The sequence below is a fragment of the Rhamphochromis sp. 'chilingali' genome (assembly GCF_963969265.1).
Source record: "Rhamphochromis sp. 'chilingali' genome assembly, chromosome: 11".
NCBI classification, from domain to species: domain Eukaryota; kingdom Metazoa; phylum Chordata; class Actinopteri; order Cichliformes; family Cichlidae; genus Rhamphochromis; species Rhamphochromis sp. 'chilingali'.
This window is the reverse complement of record NC_137938.1, coordinates 22,076,204-22,096,080: the sequence shown is the minus strand read 5'-3', so window position 1 is coordinate 22,096,080 and position 19,877 is coordinate 22,076,204. Positions and strand designations below refer to the sequence as shown.

Sequence of the window (19,877 nt, the reverse complement as noted above, 5' to 3'; positions counted from 1 at the left end):
ACTCTTCATTCCCTATGAAGGAGTGAAACTTGGGCTGCTGACCTCTGTTGTAGGACTGGCCAAACATTCATTCGACCTCAGGCTGGCCAGAGACTTGTAGCTGGTGACTGAGGTCAGGGAGCCACACAGACCTCTTAGAGAAGGAGTTTCTTCTTTGCCTGGATGACAAGACGTACAGTAAATGTTCACACCAGCGATGGAAAGCTTCGCAGACAGCAGTGCTTGCTACCAGGTGCAGACGTACCTTGGTGAGTCCACTTTGAGCTGGCTGACCTGGCCTCCAGACTCAGCATGTTGGACGGTTCGAGAGAATTCTGGGAAATGGTCATGTCTGCAGAGAGCTGCTCCAGACTCTGGAAACTCTTCCTGCAATGAATGGACAAAGATCAATAAAGGCCACACAGTATAATTGGTGCTGATAGGACCAAAAAATTCATCAGTTGAATGAGTTTTTGATGGCAGTACTTCGAGTACTTCATGAGACAAAAGCCATTTAAATACACTGTGTTGGTAATTTAGGGCAAGACAAAAGTTTGTGTACAAACTTAAAACGTAACAACGGACTCAAATTGTGTAAAGACAATGTTCTATATACAGTCACTGACACTTTATTAGGAACAGCTGTTCCCCTGTTCATTAATAATAATAACAATAATAATAATTTCCCCTAGGGAAAGTATTCTGATACAAATACCCAAGTAGCCAATCACAAGTAAGCATCTCAGCAAATTTACCCATGGTCAAGATGACCTGTTGAAAGAGGAGAACGGCCAGACTCCTTGAAGCTGATAGGAAGGCAACCGTAGCTCAAATAACCACTTGTTAGAATCAAGGTATGCAGAAGAGCATCCATGAACACTCAGCACATCAAGCCTTGAAACACTTTGTTTCTGTTTCACTTCACTTCAGAGAACTTCAATCTATACACCTAAAAACCACAAACCAGGCAAGAAATTTGGGTGTAGTGATGGATGCAGACCTAAACTTAGAAAAACACATTAAGACAATAACAAAATCAGCTTACCATCACCTCAAGAATATATCAAGGATAAAAGATCTGATGTCTCAACAGGACCTGGAAAAACTAGTCCATGCATTCATCTTTATTAGGCTTGATTACTGTAACAGCATCTTTACAGGTCTACCTAAAAAAATCAGTCAGACAACTACAGCTCATTCAGAACTCTGCTGCTCGAGTCCTCACTAAGACCAAAAAAGTGGACCACATCAGTCAAGCTCTGAGGTCTTTACACTGGCTGCCTGTCCGTCAGAGGATAGACTTTAAAGTTCTGATGCTGGTCCATAAAGCTCTGAATGGTTTAGGACCAAAATACATCAGTGACCTCCTGGCCCAGTATGAACCTTCCAGATCCCTCAGGTCATCTGGATCCGGTTTTTTATCAGTTCCCAGAGTCAGAACCAGACTCAGAGAAGCTGCATTCAGCTTTTATGCTCCATATATCTGGAACAAAGTCCCAGAAAGCCTCAGATCAGCTGAAACACTCAGTTTATTTAAATCCAGGTTGAAGACTCACCTGTTCTCAGCTGCTTTTGGAAAAAAAAAAAAAAAAAAAAAAAAAAAAAAAAAAACACCAAATCCACACTTTTAAGCTTAAATTTCAAAACTTACATTTTAACTACTGATTTTATCTACTGTTCTGATTTTACCTACTGTTTTTTGTTTTGTTTTTTTGTGTTTTGTTTGTTTGTTTGTTTTTTAATCAATTTTAAATCATGCTTTTTATTTGTTTTTGTTCTTTAATGTCTCTGTAAAGCGCTTTGAATCACCTTGTTGTTGAATTGTGCTATATAAATAAACTTGCCTTGCCTTCTTGCTTATTTTTAAAGTTCCTCGACACGAATGATGTAAATGAGAGCAGATATAATTAACTTGTTCCTTCGTGAGGACAGAGGCTCCACCTGCTGGCTGTTCAAACTTTTTTTTCATCTGAACCCAAAAGTTTGAATAATAAATATTTACTGTTTTGGTTTGCATATCACAGGGTATTGTACTATTGGCCTTGCAGAGATTGTGGGCCATATATATCCCACTTTGATCTTAAGTTGACGAAACCAGCAAAACTTGAATATCTGTAAAGATGTTTAAATATTACAGCTGTCAGCGCAAAATTGGCAAATCCCCATTAACGAGTTAACGTAGATTAGTCCGTGTGGGGTTGACTTGGCATTAATGCGTTAATGCAGCTAAACGCAGGCATCATGACTAACACGATTAACAATTAACTCACCTGGAGCGCAGACTGTCTCAAAATCCCTGGAATGTCGCTGTCAACGCATTTCGGGCAGTTTGTCCGAAGTTTGTCCATTCTGCACTCCAGACGGGTTGACAGAGTTCAAAGTTTTAATCGCGTTAATCATGATGACTACATTAACGCGTTTAGCGTGCTGACAGCACTATGAAATATACATGTAATCCAAATGAATATAAAAAAAGTGCAATTTTAACTTCTTTTTCTGTTTTCTACATGATAAAGAAATTCTGCTGTAGTAAATGAAAGAAATCTGTCAATATTAATAGATAAACATTTAAGTTAAGTTACAGAAAAGTTTCTAGTAGCTTTTTTTTTTTTTAAGTGGACCCATTGTAAAAATTAAATTAAAAAAAGCTGAATTTTTTATAATTGATAGTACAAGAAGAGGACCTTTTCTGTCATTTAGTTATTTTTCTTTTACTTAATTACTTTGTTTATGTATGAATGGCAATAGGGGAGGTTTTTCTTGTAGGTAAAAGCTGTAAGAAAACTAAAAAATATATGTCCTCCTTCACGTTTTCCAAAGCCATCCAGTGAGCCTTGGAGGAGCCTTTGCCGGGCAAATTCTGGCCCCTGGGCCTTATGTTTGACCATGAAAATAAAAGCAAATGTAGAAAACACTTCAAAATAACCGTCCAAATAAATGCTTGTAGGCTGAAGATTTTCTTTTACAAGGACTTTGTACATACTCCTCCCACTGTCCTGTAGTCTTCCTGTACAGCAGTGTATCCAAGGCAACAGCATTGGCGTCCATGGCATCGGGAGATGGCCACTGATTGGTCAGATGAGCTGTTAACTCTTGTCTAGATCGCAAGTCGTTGTTTTTAAGCACTGTCCTGAAAACACGAGACAAAGTAAGTAATATTTATTCTAATGTCACAATCATCTTTTTAAAAAAAAATTAATGTCTAAATAATTGAAATACTTTTTAAATCAATCTTGTGATACCTTTAACACCAACACTAAAAAGAACTGTAAATTAATCTTGCAGGAAACTGTACAATTTACAATCTTCACCACATCAGCCTAACATGTCAGCCTGCTTATATGTAATAATACGGTGCTGCTATCCTTTCATTTCAAGAGGAACATAAACAAACAATAGTAAAGGAAATTAAGCTCATCAATCAGTTGCCAGGATGTGGTGCGAGTGGAAAAGTCATTTTCTGGGGGCATCTGCAATCCCACAGGAAACGTTTTGACATATTCAGGCCTGGGCCACAGTACCGGCACACTGTCTCTACTAAAACCAGTTTCTTTGACAATGAAAGAAGAATGTTAGAGACTAATCTTTATGGGTGTTTTTTCTTCCAGATACAGTACTGTGTAGTGCGTCCTTAAAAAATTACATGAAAATAGACAAATGGAGGACAACAGAAGAAGAATCAGGATTTTTTTAAACTAGAGAAGGAGCACTGGGAACAGCTACACAATAGCTTCCAGCAGGACACTGATGTGAATGTCTCTGACCAAACAAACAGAAACAGACTTCATGGGTGTCCACTAGGGGCCCACAATGTCCTCTAGAAGGCCCCATGTTCACTGCCCAGCATTTAGAGCCCAATTTGCTGTCACAGATAAGAGCAGGTTGCCCCTGAGCACCAGTGACAGACATGAAAGGTTCTGGAGAAGCCGTGGAGAACATTATGGTGCCTGTAACATATTTCAGCATTGACCAGTTTGGTGGTGGGTCAGTTATGGTGTGGAGAGACATATCCATGGGTGGATGAACAGACCTCTACAGGCTAGGCAACAACACCCTAAATACCATAAGGTATCTTGAGGAAATCCTTGAACCCATTTTCAGACCCTTCGCTGATGCAGGGGGTCTTGGGTTCCTCCTGGTGCATGACATTTCCCGGCATCATGTGGCGAGAGAATGTAGGCTGGAGTGAAAGACCCAAAGACCATGACGCTTCTCTGCTCACGCCTATTGAGCTCCACGCAATTTTGTAATTAAACTGTCATTTCTGTTTTTTCTCATTAGTTCAGCTAATCTTTCCACATACCGACAGGCTACTGCCAGAGTGCCCCCACATGGCACTCGGTTGGGAATCACTGTCTCAGAATATTAATGGAAAGCTGATGCCGTTTGACTGAAGCAGCACTGACTGCAATAGATTCAGCAACAAACAAACCACCTGCAACCTTCAGGCTACTTGCTGTGTCTTGAATGTCAAACTCACAGTTGGAGCAACTGTAAACCTTTCCACCCAACACCAACAAAAAACACACACCAGAATGGACTCACAATTGGTCCTGTAGTTCCAATATGATATACTCAAGCTGTTCTTTCTCCAGTGTGTGGGAGAGGTGTGTGTCTGCCAGGCTCTGCTGAAGGGCTTTGCTTTGGGACACAGCCTCCGACAGCTGGGCTTCTCGTAGACGGACAAGTTCTTCCAGGTAGCCCTGAGGCAAACAAATACACATCTGGTTTATTAACTTCAGCACATGCATCTGAATGGCCTGCTTTTCACTACAAACAAGAACCCTGAATCAGGAACAACCACAGCAAGGAGCCACAATGAAGATATAACATAAAGCTGAATATTTGTTTGTGTGAGAAAACAAAAACAAATGTCACACTGGCATTTACTGCCTTCCTGCCCCGTCATCGTAAATTAACACTAATATGAAACTCCCACTGATGCTACCTTTTGTTCCAGTGCCATGCGATACTTCTGCTCGAAGCGTTTGCACTTGCTGACCAGGTTGCTCTGCTCAGTAAAGATGGAGGCAGCCGTGGCTGTTTTGTCAGGTGTGCTGCTCTCACTGCCGCTGCTCCCCAGAGTCCTCATCTCCTCCTCATCACTGCTGATGCTGTCTGCGCTGCACAGGACAAAAGTGCGTACCCGATTAGTACACAGCTCGCATACAGTACCGTGCAAAAGTCTTGAGACACCTCTCATTTCTTCAGATTTTGTTATAAAAATGGGAAATGCATGCTGCAATTTATTGAAATGTACCACACCTGCTTTGCATAATTTCATCATTTACTGTCATATTCACACTAACCTTTATTTTCAGGTAGTAACAGGTCACGTCACTGTCAAGAATGTAATATGTTATAAATTCCTGCAAAAGCAATACAATCTAAAGCCTAATGACAAGTGAGTTTAGCAAGATTTGTCGATACTGGTGAGTAAATTGTGGTAAGACCACTTCCCTCATTATTCACCCTGCACACAAACCGTCTGTGCATTTAAACTGTTCAGGACTTCATGATACAATACAGGAAAATGTGGTACATTACTGCCGCTGCACTGTTTAGGGTTTCTCCACTAAAAAGCTTCAAGCCTTCACACCTCCTGCTTGTTGAGACGCGCTATGGTTGTGATATTCCCAGGAGCACGAATCCATCACTTCCTGTGCCCACTAGAGGGTGTTGGAAAACACTAATTATGAGAACACTGCTGTATACTGTGTTGAATCCACAATGAAAATATCATGTATACCAGAGGTTTTTTTACACGATGCTGTTACCACTCGGTGGAGCGGTGAGGGTGACTCTGTACTAGCACACAGATGTCTCCAGGCCTAAACTCTCAGCAAGCATGACTTCAATCTAAACTAAAAACCTTCACATTTCAGCACAACTCAAGATCATTAGATTAAATTGACCAGTTGATCAGATTAAATATCTGACAGTTGTTAAAGTATAACTGGCAAAAAAGGCACCAAAACTGAATCTTGAAACTAAAATGATTGACAATGGCATGACTTCAAGGCAGCAGAAGCTTTTTGGAGCTATACATCCAAAGGTAAAGCCACTAGACAAAGACTCTTGGGCCTTATGTTCAACACCACTGATCTAATTCAATCTCTAGGAAGGGTTTATTCAAGTGTGACACTAAGAAACTGCAAGAATTGTGCATAAATCACAACTTCCTGTCTGCTTATGGTAAAAATGTTTGTACATCTTAGGACAATACAGGATACAAAGTTTCATAAATACAGGTGAAATGCAGCACCGGGGCTACTTTGCATGGGGAGGTGAAGCGCCACTTAAACACTTTCAACAAATATCTTTTTTTACCACAAAGGATACACGTGCCACGTTTCACGAAGTTTCGAGCCTTTTGAGCTCAACACCATCAGTGCTCAGACACTAATAAAATACACACTACACCAGAGACGGACCGTGTGATGTGAATTATTTGATCTCATACCTCTGAGTGAACTTCAAGTAAGGCGTGTAGTCAATCACAGCAGGGCAGCTGCCATCCAGACCCTCACCTTTCAGACAGAAGCTTGAGACAGAACAAGATGAAACATTAAAGCTGGGTCTGTCTGTGACCGTTTGAAATGCAGCACATTCATTTAGATGGCATGTTAGTCAGAGCTTCAGTGTCCACCCTCATCCTCTCCTTCTTCTGACGTCTCTCAGCTTCCTGAGGATGAAGTGTTTCACAGCTCAACTTCTTTGCATCTGTCACCTGAACTGCACTCTTCAATCAGCAGGCCCTTCATCAGGAGCAGATAACAGTTTATTCTCCAAAGCAGCTCTAATTTTATCAGAAATAATGAAGCCGAATTTAAAACGTTTGGCTTATGTAACTAATTTTCCATATAATGGTTTAATTTTGTTATAATTTTAAAAGAAAAACATAAATAATTTTTCAGAAGAAGCACTGCAAACACAAAAACATTCACAGCATGCGGTATCATGTCACCGCAGTATTATTTACTCTAAAGTTTTGAGAGTAAATAATGAAACTCTTTCAGTTACGGTACTGTGCAAAACTCTTGAGCCACCCTTATTTCTTTATATTTTTTGCTTCAAAACAAAACAGACTTTCTTGTTATTTTTAAAGTCGTCTTGAGCAGTAGTTTTTCAGGCTTTCAGACGGTCTATTCATGAGTGGTGGCTCAAAACTTTTGCACAGAACTGTACTTCTGCTTGATCCCTCTTGGCGTATGTAGGACAGTAGCTCAGAACGCCAGTGATGTTGTTGGTCTGTTGTCTTATACTCCATCACAAATGGCAGGTCAGCAAACACTCATATACAGGACAAATGAATCTAGTTCAGAACCAAATGAAACTGCTCGGAAATATGACTACATGGTCAGCAGTAACAATGGCCACAAAAAGCAGGAAAATATGTATATGTATACAGCATTAACCAGGTTACTGATCTTAACATAACAGGGCCACTCATCCATGAAAGTGACCAATAAGATGATGATCTTTACCACCTAACAGGATGCAAGTGGTACGCAACATGCGTGGCAAATCCAACTAGCCCTCGAGCACAGTCTGGCTGAAGACCCTTTAGGTCAGGGGTGTCAAACTCCAGTCCTCGAGGGCCGGTGTCCTGAAACTTTTAAATGTGTCCCCATTCAATAGAACTTGACCGCATGCTGAGGTAGCAACCCCCAACCATACTCAAGCAAATTTAAGTAAATGTAAATGTTTGAACATAAGAGTGTCCATAAGTGCACGTGGCACCAGGATGCTCTAGGCCGTAGGTCGATGATCGATTTTGTAATCGTATCAGCAGACCTGCGACCATATGTTCTGGACACTCGGGTAAAGAGAGGGGCTGAGCTGTCAACTGATCACCACCTGGTGGTGAGTTGGATCAGGTGGCGGGGGAAGACGCTGGACAGACCTGGTGCACCTAAACGCGTAGTGAGGGTGTGCTGGGAACGTCTAGCAGAGGCCCCAGTCCGCGAGATCTTCAACGCACACCTCCGGCAGAGCTTCAACAGCATTCCGAGGGAGACTGGGGACATTGAGTCCGAATGGACCATGTTCAGCGTCTCCATTGCCGAAGCTGCTGCATTGAGCTGCGGCCGCAAGGTGGTTGGTGCCTGCCGTGGTGGTAATCCCCGAACCAAATGGTGGACACCAGAGGTGAAGGGAGCCACCAGGCTGAAGAAGGAGTCCTATCGGGCTTGGTTAGCCTGTGGGACTCCGGAGGCAGCCGACAGGTATCGACAGGCCAAGCGGAATGCGGCTCGGGCAGTGGCTGAAGCAAAAACTCGGGTGTGGGAGGAGTTCGGAGAGGCCATGGAAAAAGACTTTCGGGCTGCCTCGAAGAGATTCTGGCAAACCGTCAGACGTCTCAGGAGGGGAAAGCGGTGCTCTACCTGCACTGTGTATAGTGCTGGCGGAGCGCTGCTGACGTCGACTGAGAAAATTGTCAGGCGGTGGAAGGAATACTTCGAGGACCTCCTTAATCCCACTGACACGTCTTCCGAGGAGGAAGCAGAGTCTGGGGATGAGGGGAATGACCCGCCAATTTCCGGGGGCGAGGTCACTGAGGCAGTTAAACAACTCCTTGGTGGCAGAGCCCCTGGTGTTGATGAGGTCCGCCCCGAGTTCCTGAAGGCTCTGGACGTTGTAGGGCTGTCCTGGTTGACACGCCTCTGCAATGTTGCGTGGAGATCAGGGGCAGTACCTGTGGACTGGCAGACCGGGGTGGTGGTCCCCATCTTCAAGAAAGGGGACCGGAGGGTGTGTTCCAACTACAGGGGGATCACACTCCTCAGCCTCCCTGGGAAAGTCTATGCCAGGGTGCTGGAAAGGAGAGTTCGTCCGTTAGTCGAACCTCGGATACAGGAGGAACAATGCGGTTTTCGTCCTGGTCGCGGAACACTGGACCAGCTCTTTATCCTCTCCAGGATACTTGAGGGTGCATGGGAGTTTGCCCAACCAGTCTACATGTGTTTTGTGGACTTGGAGAAGGCATTCGACTGTGTCCCTCGGGGTGTCCTGTGGGAGGTGTTGCGGGAATATGGGGTGTCTGGCCCATTGCTACGGGCCATTCGATCCCTATACAACCGTTGCAAGAGCTTGGTTCGCATTGCCGGCAATAAGTCGGACTCGTTCCCGGTGGGTGATGGGCTCCGCCAGGGCTGCCCTTTGTCTCCGGTTCTGTTCATAATTTTTATGGACAGGATTTCTAGGCGCAGCCAAGTGGCGGAGGGCTTTCGCTTTGGTGGCCTCAGAATCTCATCTCTGATTTTTGCAGATGATGTGGTTCTGTTGGCTTCATCGGGTGAGGGCCTCCAGCTCGCACTGGAGCGGTTCGCAGCCGAGTGTGAAGCAGCGGGAATGACGATCAGCACCTCCAAATCTGAGGCCATGGTTCTCAGCCGGAAAAGGGTGGAGTGCCCACTCCGGGTCGGGGATGAGTTCCTGCCCCAAGTGGAGGAGTTCAAGTATCTCGGGGTCTTGTTCGTGAGTGATGGGAGAAGGGAGCCGGAGATCGACAGACGGATCGGGGCTGCAGCTGCAGTAATGCGGACGCTGCACCGGTCCGTCGTGGTGAAGAGGGAGCTGAGTGTAAAAGCGAAGCTCTCAATTTACCGGTCGATCTACGTCCCTACCCTCACCTATGGCCACGAGCTGTGGGTAGTGACCGAAAGAACGAGATCGCGGATACAAGCGGCAGAAATGAGCTTCCTCCGAAGGGTGGCTGGCCTCTCCCTTAGAGATAGGGTGAGAAGTTCGGCCATCCGGGAGGGGCTCAGAGTAGAGCAGCTGCTGCTCCACATCGAAAGGAGCCAGCTGAGGTGGTTCGGGCATCTGACATGGATGCCCCCTGGGCGCCTCCTGGGTGAGGTGTTCCAGGCATGTCCCACTGGGAGGAGGCCCCGGGGCAGACCCAGGACACGCTGGAGAGATTATATCTCTCGGCTGGCCTGGGAACGCCTTGGTATTCCCCCGGATAAGCTGGAGGAGGTGGCTGGGGAGAGGGAGGTCTGGGCCTCTTTGCTTAGGCTGCTGCCCCCGCGACCCGGCCCCGGACAAAGCGGATGAAAATGGATGGATGGATGGTAAATGTTTGGAAAAATGAACTTCCATAGAGTCTTGCTAATGACCTACTAATTTTATTCAGGTGTGTTGCAGCAGGGACACATGGAAAAGTTTCAGGACATCGGCCCTCGAGGACTGGAGTTTGAGACCTGTTCTTTAGGTGATCACTGTGTATGAGTTTGATTAAATTAAGACGAATACCGTAGGAGGAATAGCGATTTATGTGAACTGTGGACAGACGGACAACAAAGACTTGACCATGGCGTAACTTCACTGGTCCTTTGGTCGGATGACTCGTTAAATATATGAAAATGTGTTTTATAATTGAAAACAGAAACACGAAGCCTTCGATCTGACCACAGCTGTAGCTGCAGGTGGCCACCAACATTTCCAATACTTTAACATTCCCACACTCACTGGTAAAATGTTTCATACATTTATAGATATAATTTAGGATGATCCTATTTTTCAAAATGCAAAAATAAATAAACTAATAAAAACCCTTCAGGATATGTGTCAAACTGCAACAAATCCACTGTGCTGATTATTTTAGTAGTTTTGAGTTTTCTGGCAACATGTTTCTTTTTCAGAACATCTGGACGAGTACCTGAAGTCGATGGTGTTGAGTCCGATGAGCGTGTCGGCTAACAGCCCAGCTTCCTCTCCCAGCATGATCGCTCCGTCCTCATAAAACCTCCTGCGGCCAACACACATCAGTAAGTCTCACTGTGTACACGAACGTGGAGTAGTGAGCAAAGACTGAGGGCGTAGGTTATAGCTTTCATTAACACAATTATAACTGTTTGTTTAGACCTGCTGGCTCTGAAGTCCCGCAGTGCAAATGTGATGTACTCTGAAAGTCTTTTCTCCATCAGGACGACTCTGATCCACGCCCTGCCCTGCAGAGACAAACGGGTGACATGCAGCTGTTAGTGGAAGCTTCTGATATTTGAATTAAAAAACCAGCTACACGTCTAAATGTGCCTGTAAAATACGTGGCCGTTAACCATGCGGCTGTTTGCTCTCCATCACAAGTTTGCCCTTTGTTCTTTTCCCAAGAGGACAATGGAAAGCAGAGCCAATGATGACGCACTGATTCTGCACTGTGTGCTGCAGGGTCTGGATACTTTGACTTTGCCTTCTATCCTGCAGTTTTCCTAAATCAAATATGTTGTTCAATAAAAATGATCATTTTCTGAAAAATAGAGCTTCAGAATAATCAAATCAGATCAATAGTCAGTTTTATAATTACCTTTGCTCTAGATGATCGCACATTTTCCATGCTCTCAATGCTTCGGATGCAGTTATGAGGTACTTTACTGCAGGCAGCTTTTATGTAATCCCAGAAACTCCGAGGAGTCTCGTAGCCGAACCAAGACATCTGACCTGAGAGGAAAAAAAGAAAAGAAAAAGAAAGAAACAAGCATTTGTATGAGCATGCATGTGCATTCATACTGAATGACCACCACAGTCAAAAGGGTATAGTAATGAAGAAGGCCCAGAGCGCATCTTCCCCGGCCAAAGATGAGACCCCATCATCGAAAAGAAGTCGCACAGTAGACACAACGTCGCCTGCCAGCAAAGACTTTACCGACATGCTGGAGTCAATCGATAAGCGGTTGTCCAGCTTCGATGCGAGGCTGTCCCTGGTGGAGATTTGACACCGTGAATTTAAATCCCTGAGATTATCCCTGAGTTCACCCAGCAGCAGGTGGAAATGCTCGCTGCTGAAAACGGCACGCTACGGGACTCGGTCAAGTCTCTTACCGGAAATGTGGCCCAGCTTAACATAGAAAAAAAAAAAAAAAAAAAAAAAGAGACTTATTGATCTACAAGCCCGTAGCATGAGAGATAACCTTGTGTTTTCTAGTATCCCAGAATCTGCTGGAGAGGACGCGGAAGCAACGGTGAAAAGCTTCATTAAAACCCACCTGAATCTGCTGGAGGACACTGTGAAGAACATCACCTTCGAAAGTGTCCATCATATCAGGGCTAAGAGGTCGGGGCCGGGAGACCACGCCCTATTGTGGCCAAATTCTGCCATTTCAAGCAGAGAGAGCAGGTGAAGACTCAGAGCAGGGAGCTGAAAGGACTTCAGCGTAAACGACCTAGGTTTGTTGGTATGCTGAAGTCCGAGGCGGACCGGAGGGACCGGCTCCATGTGGACGGACAGATCCCGGCACCACTCTGTGGCTGTATTAACTTCACTCCAGATAAGAGCCTGCTGCATTTTCTTTTCCTTTCTCCCTCTCTTGCATAACTAATCTGTTTCAGTTATTAATATCAATTTGCTAATTCAATGTGATGTCACAGCAGATAAAACGCCATAATTCTCCGTTAATGCGTTAATTAAAATGTTTTCTTTTTTCTTCTCTTTCTTTCTTTTTCATCCCTCCCACCCACCCTTTTCCTTGGTGTTCTTCCTTCTCCTTTCTTTCACTGCATCGATCACCTGTTTCCCTGCATAGTCACAAACAACACTCTATTTCACTCATTCACACAGCAAAAACACACACACACGCGCGCTCTACGGCAGCACATCCACAACAGCCTCACAGCGCACACAGACATATAGGACACATATTAGTGAATATGCACACTCATAGACAAACTTACGGAGCATCTCGCCACACACTTTTCTTCTTTCTATTTACAAACCAGTGACGTATTTCCGTTTTCCTCACCCTCATCCATGAATCTTCTCTGAGGTTCTCCTCTTTTCCTCCTGCCTGGCAGCTCCATCTTCAACTTTGTACCCACTATCCCCCCACTGCACGAGTCCAAACCATCTCAGCCTGGCCTCTCTCACTCTCTCCACCTGAACTCTCTGATATCTTCATCTCTAATCCTCCAGCTTGGCCTCCTGTCTTTTTTGTTAGGGCATCACAGTAGGTCTCATGTGACATCCTGATATGATGCACGTCTTGGAGACGGCACCACTAACAAAAAGCAGCCCAAATACTGTTGATATTTGATACTCACCTGGTAAATTAAAACTGAGTTGCTCACATCTAAACAAACCTGAATGTATATTTGCAGATTGAAGCACACAAGAGGTTGAGGTATCCTCCGCTGCACATCATATATCTCTCCCATCAGCTCATCAAATAAAGGCAAAATTACATTTAATTGTGCTAATGTGTGCAGGCTTTTACAGCTGCGCCGCTCTGTTACCTTTGAGTCGATGGCTGAGGATGTGCTCCAGGATGGAAACAAAGTTAACGAACTCTGGAGATGAGTCATCTATGGTCTCGAAACAGGAGTGGTCCAGCAGAGTCTTCACTGAAAACCTGAACATAAAAAGCAGATACACGGGTATCAAAATCAATCACTGGGTCTGTGTTTTAAAGGGACACTGCACAAATATTGCCTGTATAAACAGACTCAGCTCCAGAAGGAGAGCTACGTGACTGTAAATATAGAGGAAAGGCTTGCATTGAAAAGTCCAGGAAGAGTCTTTGAAGGTAAAGTTCACTTACCAGATGGGGGAGAACGATAGCTGCTTTATGTCTCACTTGTTTTATGAAGCTTAAACAACTAAGTGCTTAAAGTTAGGATGTGTCAGTCTCTGCTTTTTACCACTGAGGTTTACACGTGAGACATGAATTCCCACTTTTCCACACCGACATCCAAACAGCCACAGTGGCAAAACACTTTTCTTGTTGCCATCTGACGCGAGCCGAACGCCCTCCAAGACGAGGATAAATGCCGACAGACGAGGCGTCTGCAACGATCTAGTCCAGAGCTCGGGACTTGTTAACACAGTATCTCAAAAGCCCACGAGAACAAACAAATCGTAATTAACCACCACACATTAACCGCCACACTTAACATTTGACAATTACAAGGCAGAGAAAATAAACACATGGCCTCAGTACGTGTAATGAGGCCTTTGATTAATCTCCTCTGATGAAACCATCCATGATGTGCAGCCCACTATGACAGTCTACCGACTCTGCCTAATTTCATTGCAACTGATTATGCAGGAAGGAAAGTTAATAGAGAAAGACGCGATGTGTCACTGTGTGTGTGCTTTATGAAACTGGCCGGTGTGTGTGTGTAATCTAACTTCATATCGCACCCTGCCTCTCTTTCTCCCTGCCGTTGCTTAGCAGCAGGGTGATCACCAAGTGTGAAAGCGGGTTAAAAACTGACGGATTTCCAGCAGTAAAAGCCTTAAATTAATCACACATCACATACATACAGACACCATGGGGGGAAAAAAAATAAATCAACAGCCCAGCTCACAAAAGGCCAGACACAATTTCCTCTCTGTGCAGCGCTTATCCTGTCAGGTGTAACTGCCACCTGAAAAAACTTTTAATGTAGACTTCCAGTCAGCGTGACAACAGCAGAAAATCACACACACACACACACACACACACACACACACACACACACACACACACACACACACACACACACACACACACACACACACACACACACACACAGGTGTTTAAACTTTAACTGACGTGTCGCTGAAGTCAGTCACACGGTATTGATGCTAAACTAGATGAAGTCGCGAGACTCTTGTTTCTAGGCGACTCACAACAATAACCCATGTCGACTGTATTTTGTTGCCAATCTTTGTGACTTAGAAAAGTTTCTCATGATGTGACAGCTCATTAATTATCACTTCTTCTGTAATGATCAGAAAGTGCACATTTTAACTGGTGCCATGAGACTGACTTTGATGACGAGTCAAATCGCTGCTGTTAAACGTGAACATCTGAGTACACTCCGTGATTCGCTAACTTTGTGCAATAACTTTTATCAGCAATAACTTAATAATCACTTTCGAAATGATGTTGTCCGTGTCTCACAGAAGATTTTTGGCCCAGGCTTCCTTACTACGTTGCTTTGCTTCACTGAGGTTTTCATTTATGCACAGCTCTCTTAAGGTCCCACCACAGCATTTCAGTCACGTTGAAATCTGAACTTGGGTCATTTCAGCACCTTGATTCTTTTCTTTTTCAGCCATTCTGTTGCAGATTTGCTGCTGTGATTAGGATCACAGGAGCCAGTTTTGACTTAAACTGTTGGACGGATGGCCTGACATTTGACTAGAGAATACTTTGGTATGGAGAGGAGTTTGTGGTCATGTCAAAGACTGCAAGGAGCTCAGGTACTGTGGCTGCAAAACAAGCCCAAACCATCACCCCTTTACCACTGTGCTCACAGTTGTTATGACGCGAAAAAAAAAAAAAAAAATCCACTCCACAGGACATTTTATCCAGAAGTCTTGTGGGTTGCTGGCTTTTCTAAACAAGCTATACTTGCTCAATCTTTTTCTAATTGCATTGTCGTGAAGTTAACAAGCTTACAGTAGAGTCAGAGAATTAACTGGGACATTGACTCCTGGGACGATTGAGTTTTGAGTTATTGCACTAACACAACTAAATGCTCCAGACCAGCAAACTGCCAGAACATCTGCTTTCACAGAGATCCTCACACTTCCTAATTATCAGCTAATCAAGTAAATTTGATTATCAGCACCTGGCTGTTACTTACCCTCTTAATTCATAGCGGTGTACTTAATATTTCACATGACTGTAAATCAAGCGTTCATCTTCATTCAGGAAACCGCGTGGTCAGATACATGACTTCTTAGAAAGCACAGCTTCATCTCTTTTTGCTGAGCTTTCTGATTCTGATTCTCTACAGTATGCAACAGTATGCAAACACCGGCATCTTGTTTGTTCACCATTTTAACAGCGTTTCCAGGCCCCTAGAACGCAAACCTGCTTGTTTGCCACTCTTTTACGATGACTCTGTGCACATGTGTTTAAAGCAAAAAATTATAAAGATATCAACCATGCACAGTCTCTGGCAAGCCCACAGTGCATCCACACACATCATTTGGGAACAGGGATCATTTTAATTTTTTCCCCCATTTCTGTTTTAAGCTGGCAGCACAGTGATTAGTACTAGCACCTCAGAGCAGGACCCTCTTGCTCTGAGGTGCTAGTACTTTAAACCCACCGACTGGTGGGAGTTTGCATTTTCTCCCCAATGCGTCTCTCTGGCTTCATCTCCCAGTCCAAAGACATGCAGAAAAGATTCATTCAATTCAACTTTATTTCACCAAATCACAACAACAGACACCTCAAAGTGCTTATAATGTAATGTGGAGACGCTCCAACAATAGAGAGTAACCCCAACAATCAAATGACCCCTTTTGAGTAAGCACTTGGCAACAGTGGGAAGGAAAGTCTTGATGCATGCTCAATCATCAAGGTAAGTAAATCCCAAAAGGTTGATTCTGTTCATCTGGACGCAGCGTTTTTTAGTGGGACAAACGTTTGGTCACTCATCCAAGTGACTTCTTCCGTCTCAGCTGACTGCGGGTTTCCCCAACCTTATAAACAGGACATTTGCACAATGACTGAAACCAGCATCACCAAAGGAACAATGGGCTGGGAGGTCAGTTCGTTGATCATTAATATGCAAATTGTCATGACCGTTGATCAACAACCACTGATCGAAAGACCACTGATCATTAATCAATGGTCTTTCCCCATCCCGTTTATAAGGTTGGGGAAAGAGTTCTTCAGTCTCTTGGATGAGTGACGAAACGTTTCTCCCACTGAAAACGCTACGCCCAGATCAATGGAATCAACCTTTTAGGAGTGGGAAGGAAAAACTCCCTTTTAACAGGAAGAAACCTCCAGCAGAAGCAGACTCAGGGAGGGATGGTGAGGTAGGAATGTTTATCTGTGTCTATGTGTTAGCCCTGCGACAGACTGCCAACCCGTCCAGGGTGAAGACCCCCTCTCACCCTATAACAACTGGCATATGCTTAACCCACCGATGACCCTGACTTGGATAAGCATGAGAAAATGGATGGATGGATTCTGCTGTAAGTACTTACAACGATGAGTCTGTGTTTTAACTATACTGGTAAGTGTGACAGGTAAAACTCGAGTGACAGCATAAACAAATATAAAGCTGGCTTTTACGGTCTCAGGGCAAACACTGAAGCCAGCAGGCTGTCGGTGATCTCTGTTTACTTCCCTTTATTTGCTGTGACCCTCACCGTTTACTCATCTACTGCAGCGGGAGAAAAAAAAAGAGAGACTGCTGAGTAATTTGTTATCATGTTGAAGACAGCAGAGCATCTAAAACAGAGAGATTTCACTGATTTATATGTACATGCACGGTATTTTTACATTACTACATTTACAGGGTTTATATAGATATATTTATCTAAATCTATATAATTTTAAGAGTACAGTTCATTAGTCTGCCATCTTCCTTTCATGATTCGATTGTTTTGTCAGAAAAATGGAAAAAGCAACAACAAGCCCAATTTGACATTCAAATTGCTCATTTTCTGCTAAACAGCAGTCACTATAAAGCCAAATCCCTGTATCGTTTCTACTTAAAAACCCACGATTAATCCATTATTGGCATCTTTTGTTCAGGATTTCTCTGTTTTCTCTCTCTTTGTGCCAATCAGTGAGATAAAGGCTGTTGCGGAGGCAGGAAGACCTGGGAAAGTATGAGCACCTGTGTCCAATTACCTTCCTTTCAAGTGACCAATATCAGAAGGCCTCCTGAAGCTTCAAAACACTGTTAGTCATTTTATAACTGGATTTGTTCGCCAGCTCTCAAAACAAGGCTGAGCTGATAGCATTTTTATCAGTTTGTTTTCGGAGTCGTTACGCTCCCTTGGTGCCAAAATACAGACACCTCCACATTTTCTCTTCCCTCTGCCTCAAAAACACCACAGGGACTATCAGTCGGTAACTGACATCTGCCAGCAAAACCAAAAAAGCACCACAAATCAATACATGTAGCAGGGTGTTTTTCACTGCAGCTGGAAGAGACGGGAGGAGAACCTGACCGGTGACATGTGTGCACACCTCGGCATCGATATCCCCCCCCTCAACATCTAATTGCTTATAAATGTTTTGAGGGAATCGGTTTTATGTGTAGGAGTTTTAACTGTTTTGAAAATGCTGCTAAATAAAATATATGGGAAGGTTCATTTGTGTGTATAGGGGGTAACAAAAATCCAAAGAAAACTCAAGTTTGTGTCAAAAAAAAATGTATGGGGGGGGGTGGGTGTATTTCTAGATTTCTGGCTTTAACTCTCCACTGGTGTGAGCTGAAATGTGGTGGCATGAATCTTTAAGGAAGGGTTGTAAAGCTGGGGTGGGTGGGCGAATGAGGAAAAATTTAATTATCCTACTGTGCAAAATAAGCATCATCATCTCAGATCTGAGATCATCTCTGGTTTTAAACCCACCCAGCAGACAATCAGTGACTTTCCCTCCCCTCAGCTCTGTATGCACATTAGCTCATAGTTTAACTGAAGGATGGAGCAGGGCTGTAATCCTGCAACCTTAAAAGCCAACCTTTAATAAATGCATGCACCTGACTCTGAAATTAAATTATCTGCCGTCATGAATTCAGCTGCAGACTCTGTTTCGTCCTCCCTGTCGTTAAAGCACTGAAGAGCATGAGGAGTCCCCACCTGCACACGGTCAGCAGGTTTTTCCTCTCCACCACGGCACTCCTGCCTGCAACGCGCTTGCGGACGGGATGGAGACCCACGCCGAGCGACGCCATCCCCGGGCTTGAGTCTGTGGCTGGTCCCCGTGAGCTGTCCACGGCTCCGGTGCGCCAGGGAACGACCAGCTGTCTACGTCCGTCTGTCTGTGAGGGGTACAGAGGATGCTCCACTGAAGGAGGGGCCCGAAAACTGTGATAAGTCACGCTAGGATCTTCCTGTTGGAACTTTCAAAATAAGAGCTTGTGCAACCGACTAGAAAATCACAAATATTTAACACAGTTCTCTATTTATACTTATTTATATTACATTATATTATATTATATTATATTATATTAAGTACTGCGCAAAAATCTCAAGCCACCCTATAAAAAACTATTTTATAGTTGTCAAACTGTGTTATCGTTAAAAAAAATTTAATGGATTAAACTAAAGAAATGTAAATAAACGAGTTTTTGTGACAGGCTGCTAGTAACAGTGCCTAAAGATACGATTTATAATTGATTATTTTCTAAGCTGTTACCTGTAAACACAACACTGGTTCATCCCTTGAGTTACATGTCTTTGTAATTCTTGCGTTATTCATTGGTCAATGTGAAGTGCTTTAAGAAACAAAAACCAATCCAGTGAAAACGGTCAGCTTCCATGTGTTCTTCTTCTTTCTTCTTCTCGGTTTAGATACTACGGTGGCTGGGAAGTGCAAATCGCAACAAATTAAAAAACCGCAACAAATTACAAAAAGCCCACAACAAAATACAAAAAGCCCACAACAAATTACAAAAAGCCCACAACAAAATACAAAAAGCCCACAACAAAATACAAAAAGCCCACAACAAAATACAAAAAGCCCACAACAAATTACAAAAAGCCCACAACAAAATACAAAAAGCCCACAACAAAATAAAAAAAGCCCACAACAAATTACAAAAAGCCCACAACAAATTACAAAAAGCCCACAACAAAATACAAAAAGCCCACAACAAATTACAAAAAGCCCACAACAAAATACAAAAAGCCCACAACAAAATACAAAAAGCCCACAACAAATTACAAAAAGCCCACAACAAAATACAAAAAGCCCACAACAAAATACAAAAAGCCCACAACAAATTACAAAAAGCCCACAACAAAATACAAAAAGCCCACAACAAATTACAAAAAGCCCACAACAAATTACAAAAAGCCCACAACAAATTTCATTTCATTTCATTTCATTTCATTTCATTTCATTTTTATTTATTTCACACTTGGTACTACAATCAAACAAAACAACCACATCTTCTGTCAACAAAACACAACAACCATGTGTGAAAAGGAGCAG

At 43.5% G+C, this 19,877-nt stretch overlaps 1 protein-coding gene across 1 annotated transcript; it reads right to left on the bottom strand.

Annotated features, from left to right (window-relative positions):
• rundc3b (RUN domain containing 3b) lies at positions 1-18,732 on the bottom strand. The gene is made up of 11 exons (XM_080897451.1): positions 18,521-18,732; positions 13,213-13,328; positions 11,291-11,424; positions 10,852-10,937; positions 10,646-10,735; positions 6,443-6,523; positions 4,928-5,102; positions 4,525-4,682; positions 2,963-3,109; positions 245-366; positions 1-158 (listed from the first exon to the last, which is right to left on the bottom strand). The coding sequence occupies exons 1-11, from the start codon at positions 18,613-18,615 to the stop codon at positions 13-15; spliced, it is 1,350 nt and encodes a 449-aa protein (XP_080753577.1). The 5' UTR covers positions 18,616-18,732; the 3' UTR covers positions 1-12.
• Between the last annotated feature and the right edge of the window lie 1,145 nt (positions 18,733-19,877).

Bases quoted from the DNA above. Each gene is read 5' to 3' on its own strand.
- rundc3b (XM_080897451.1), bottom strand. From the start codon at position 18,615: ATGGCGTCGCTCGGCGTGGGTCTCCATCCCGTCCGCAAGCGCGTTGCA. The intron at 3,110-4,524 runs GTGAGTCCATTC...TCGTGTTTTCAG, and splicing joins TTGGAACTACAGGACCAATT to GACAGTGCTTAAAAACAACG. The intron at 159-244 runs GTACGTCTGCAC...CTTGTCATCCAG, and splicing joins CTCAAAGTGGACTCACCAAG to GCAAAGAAGAAACTCCTTCT.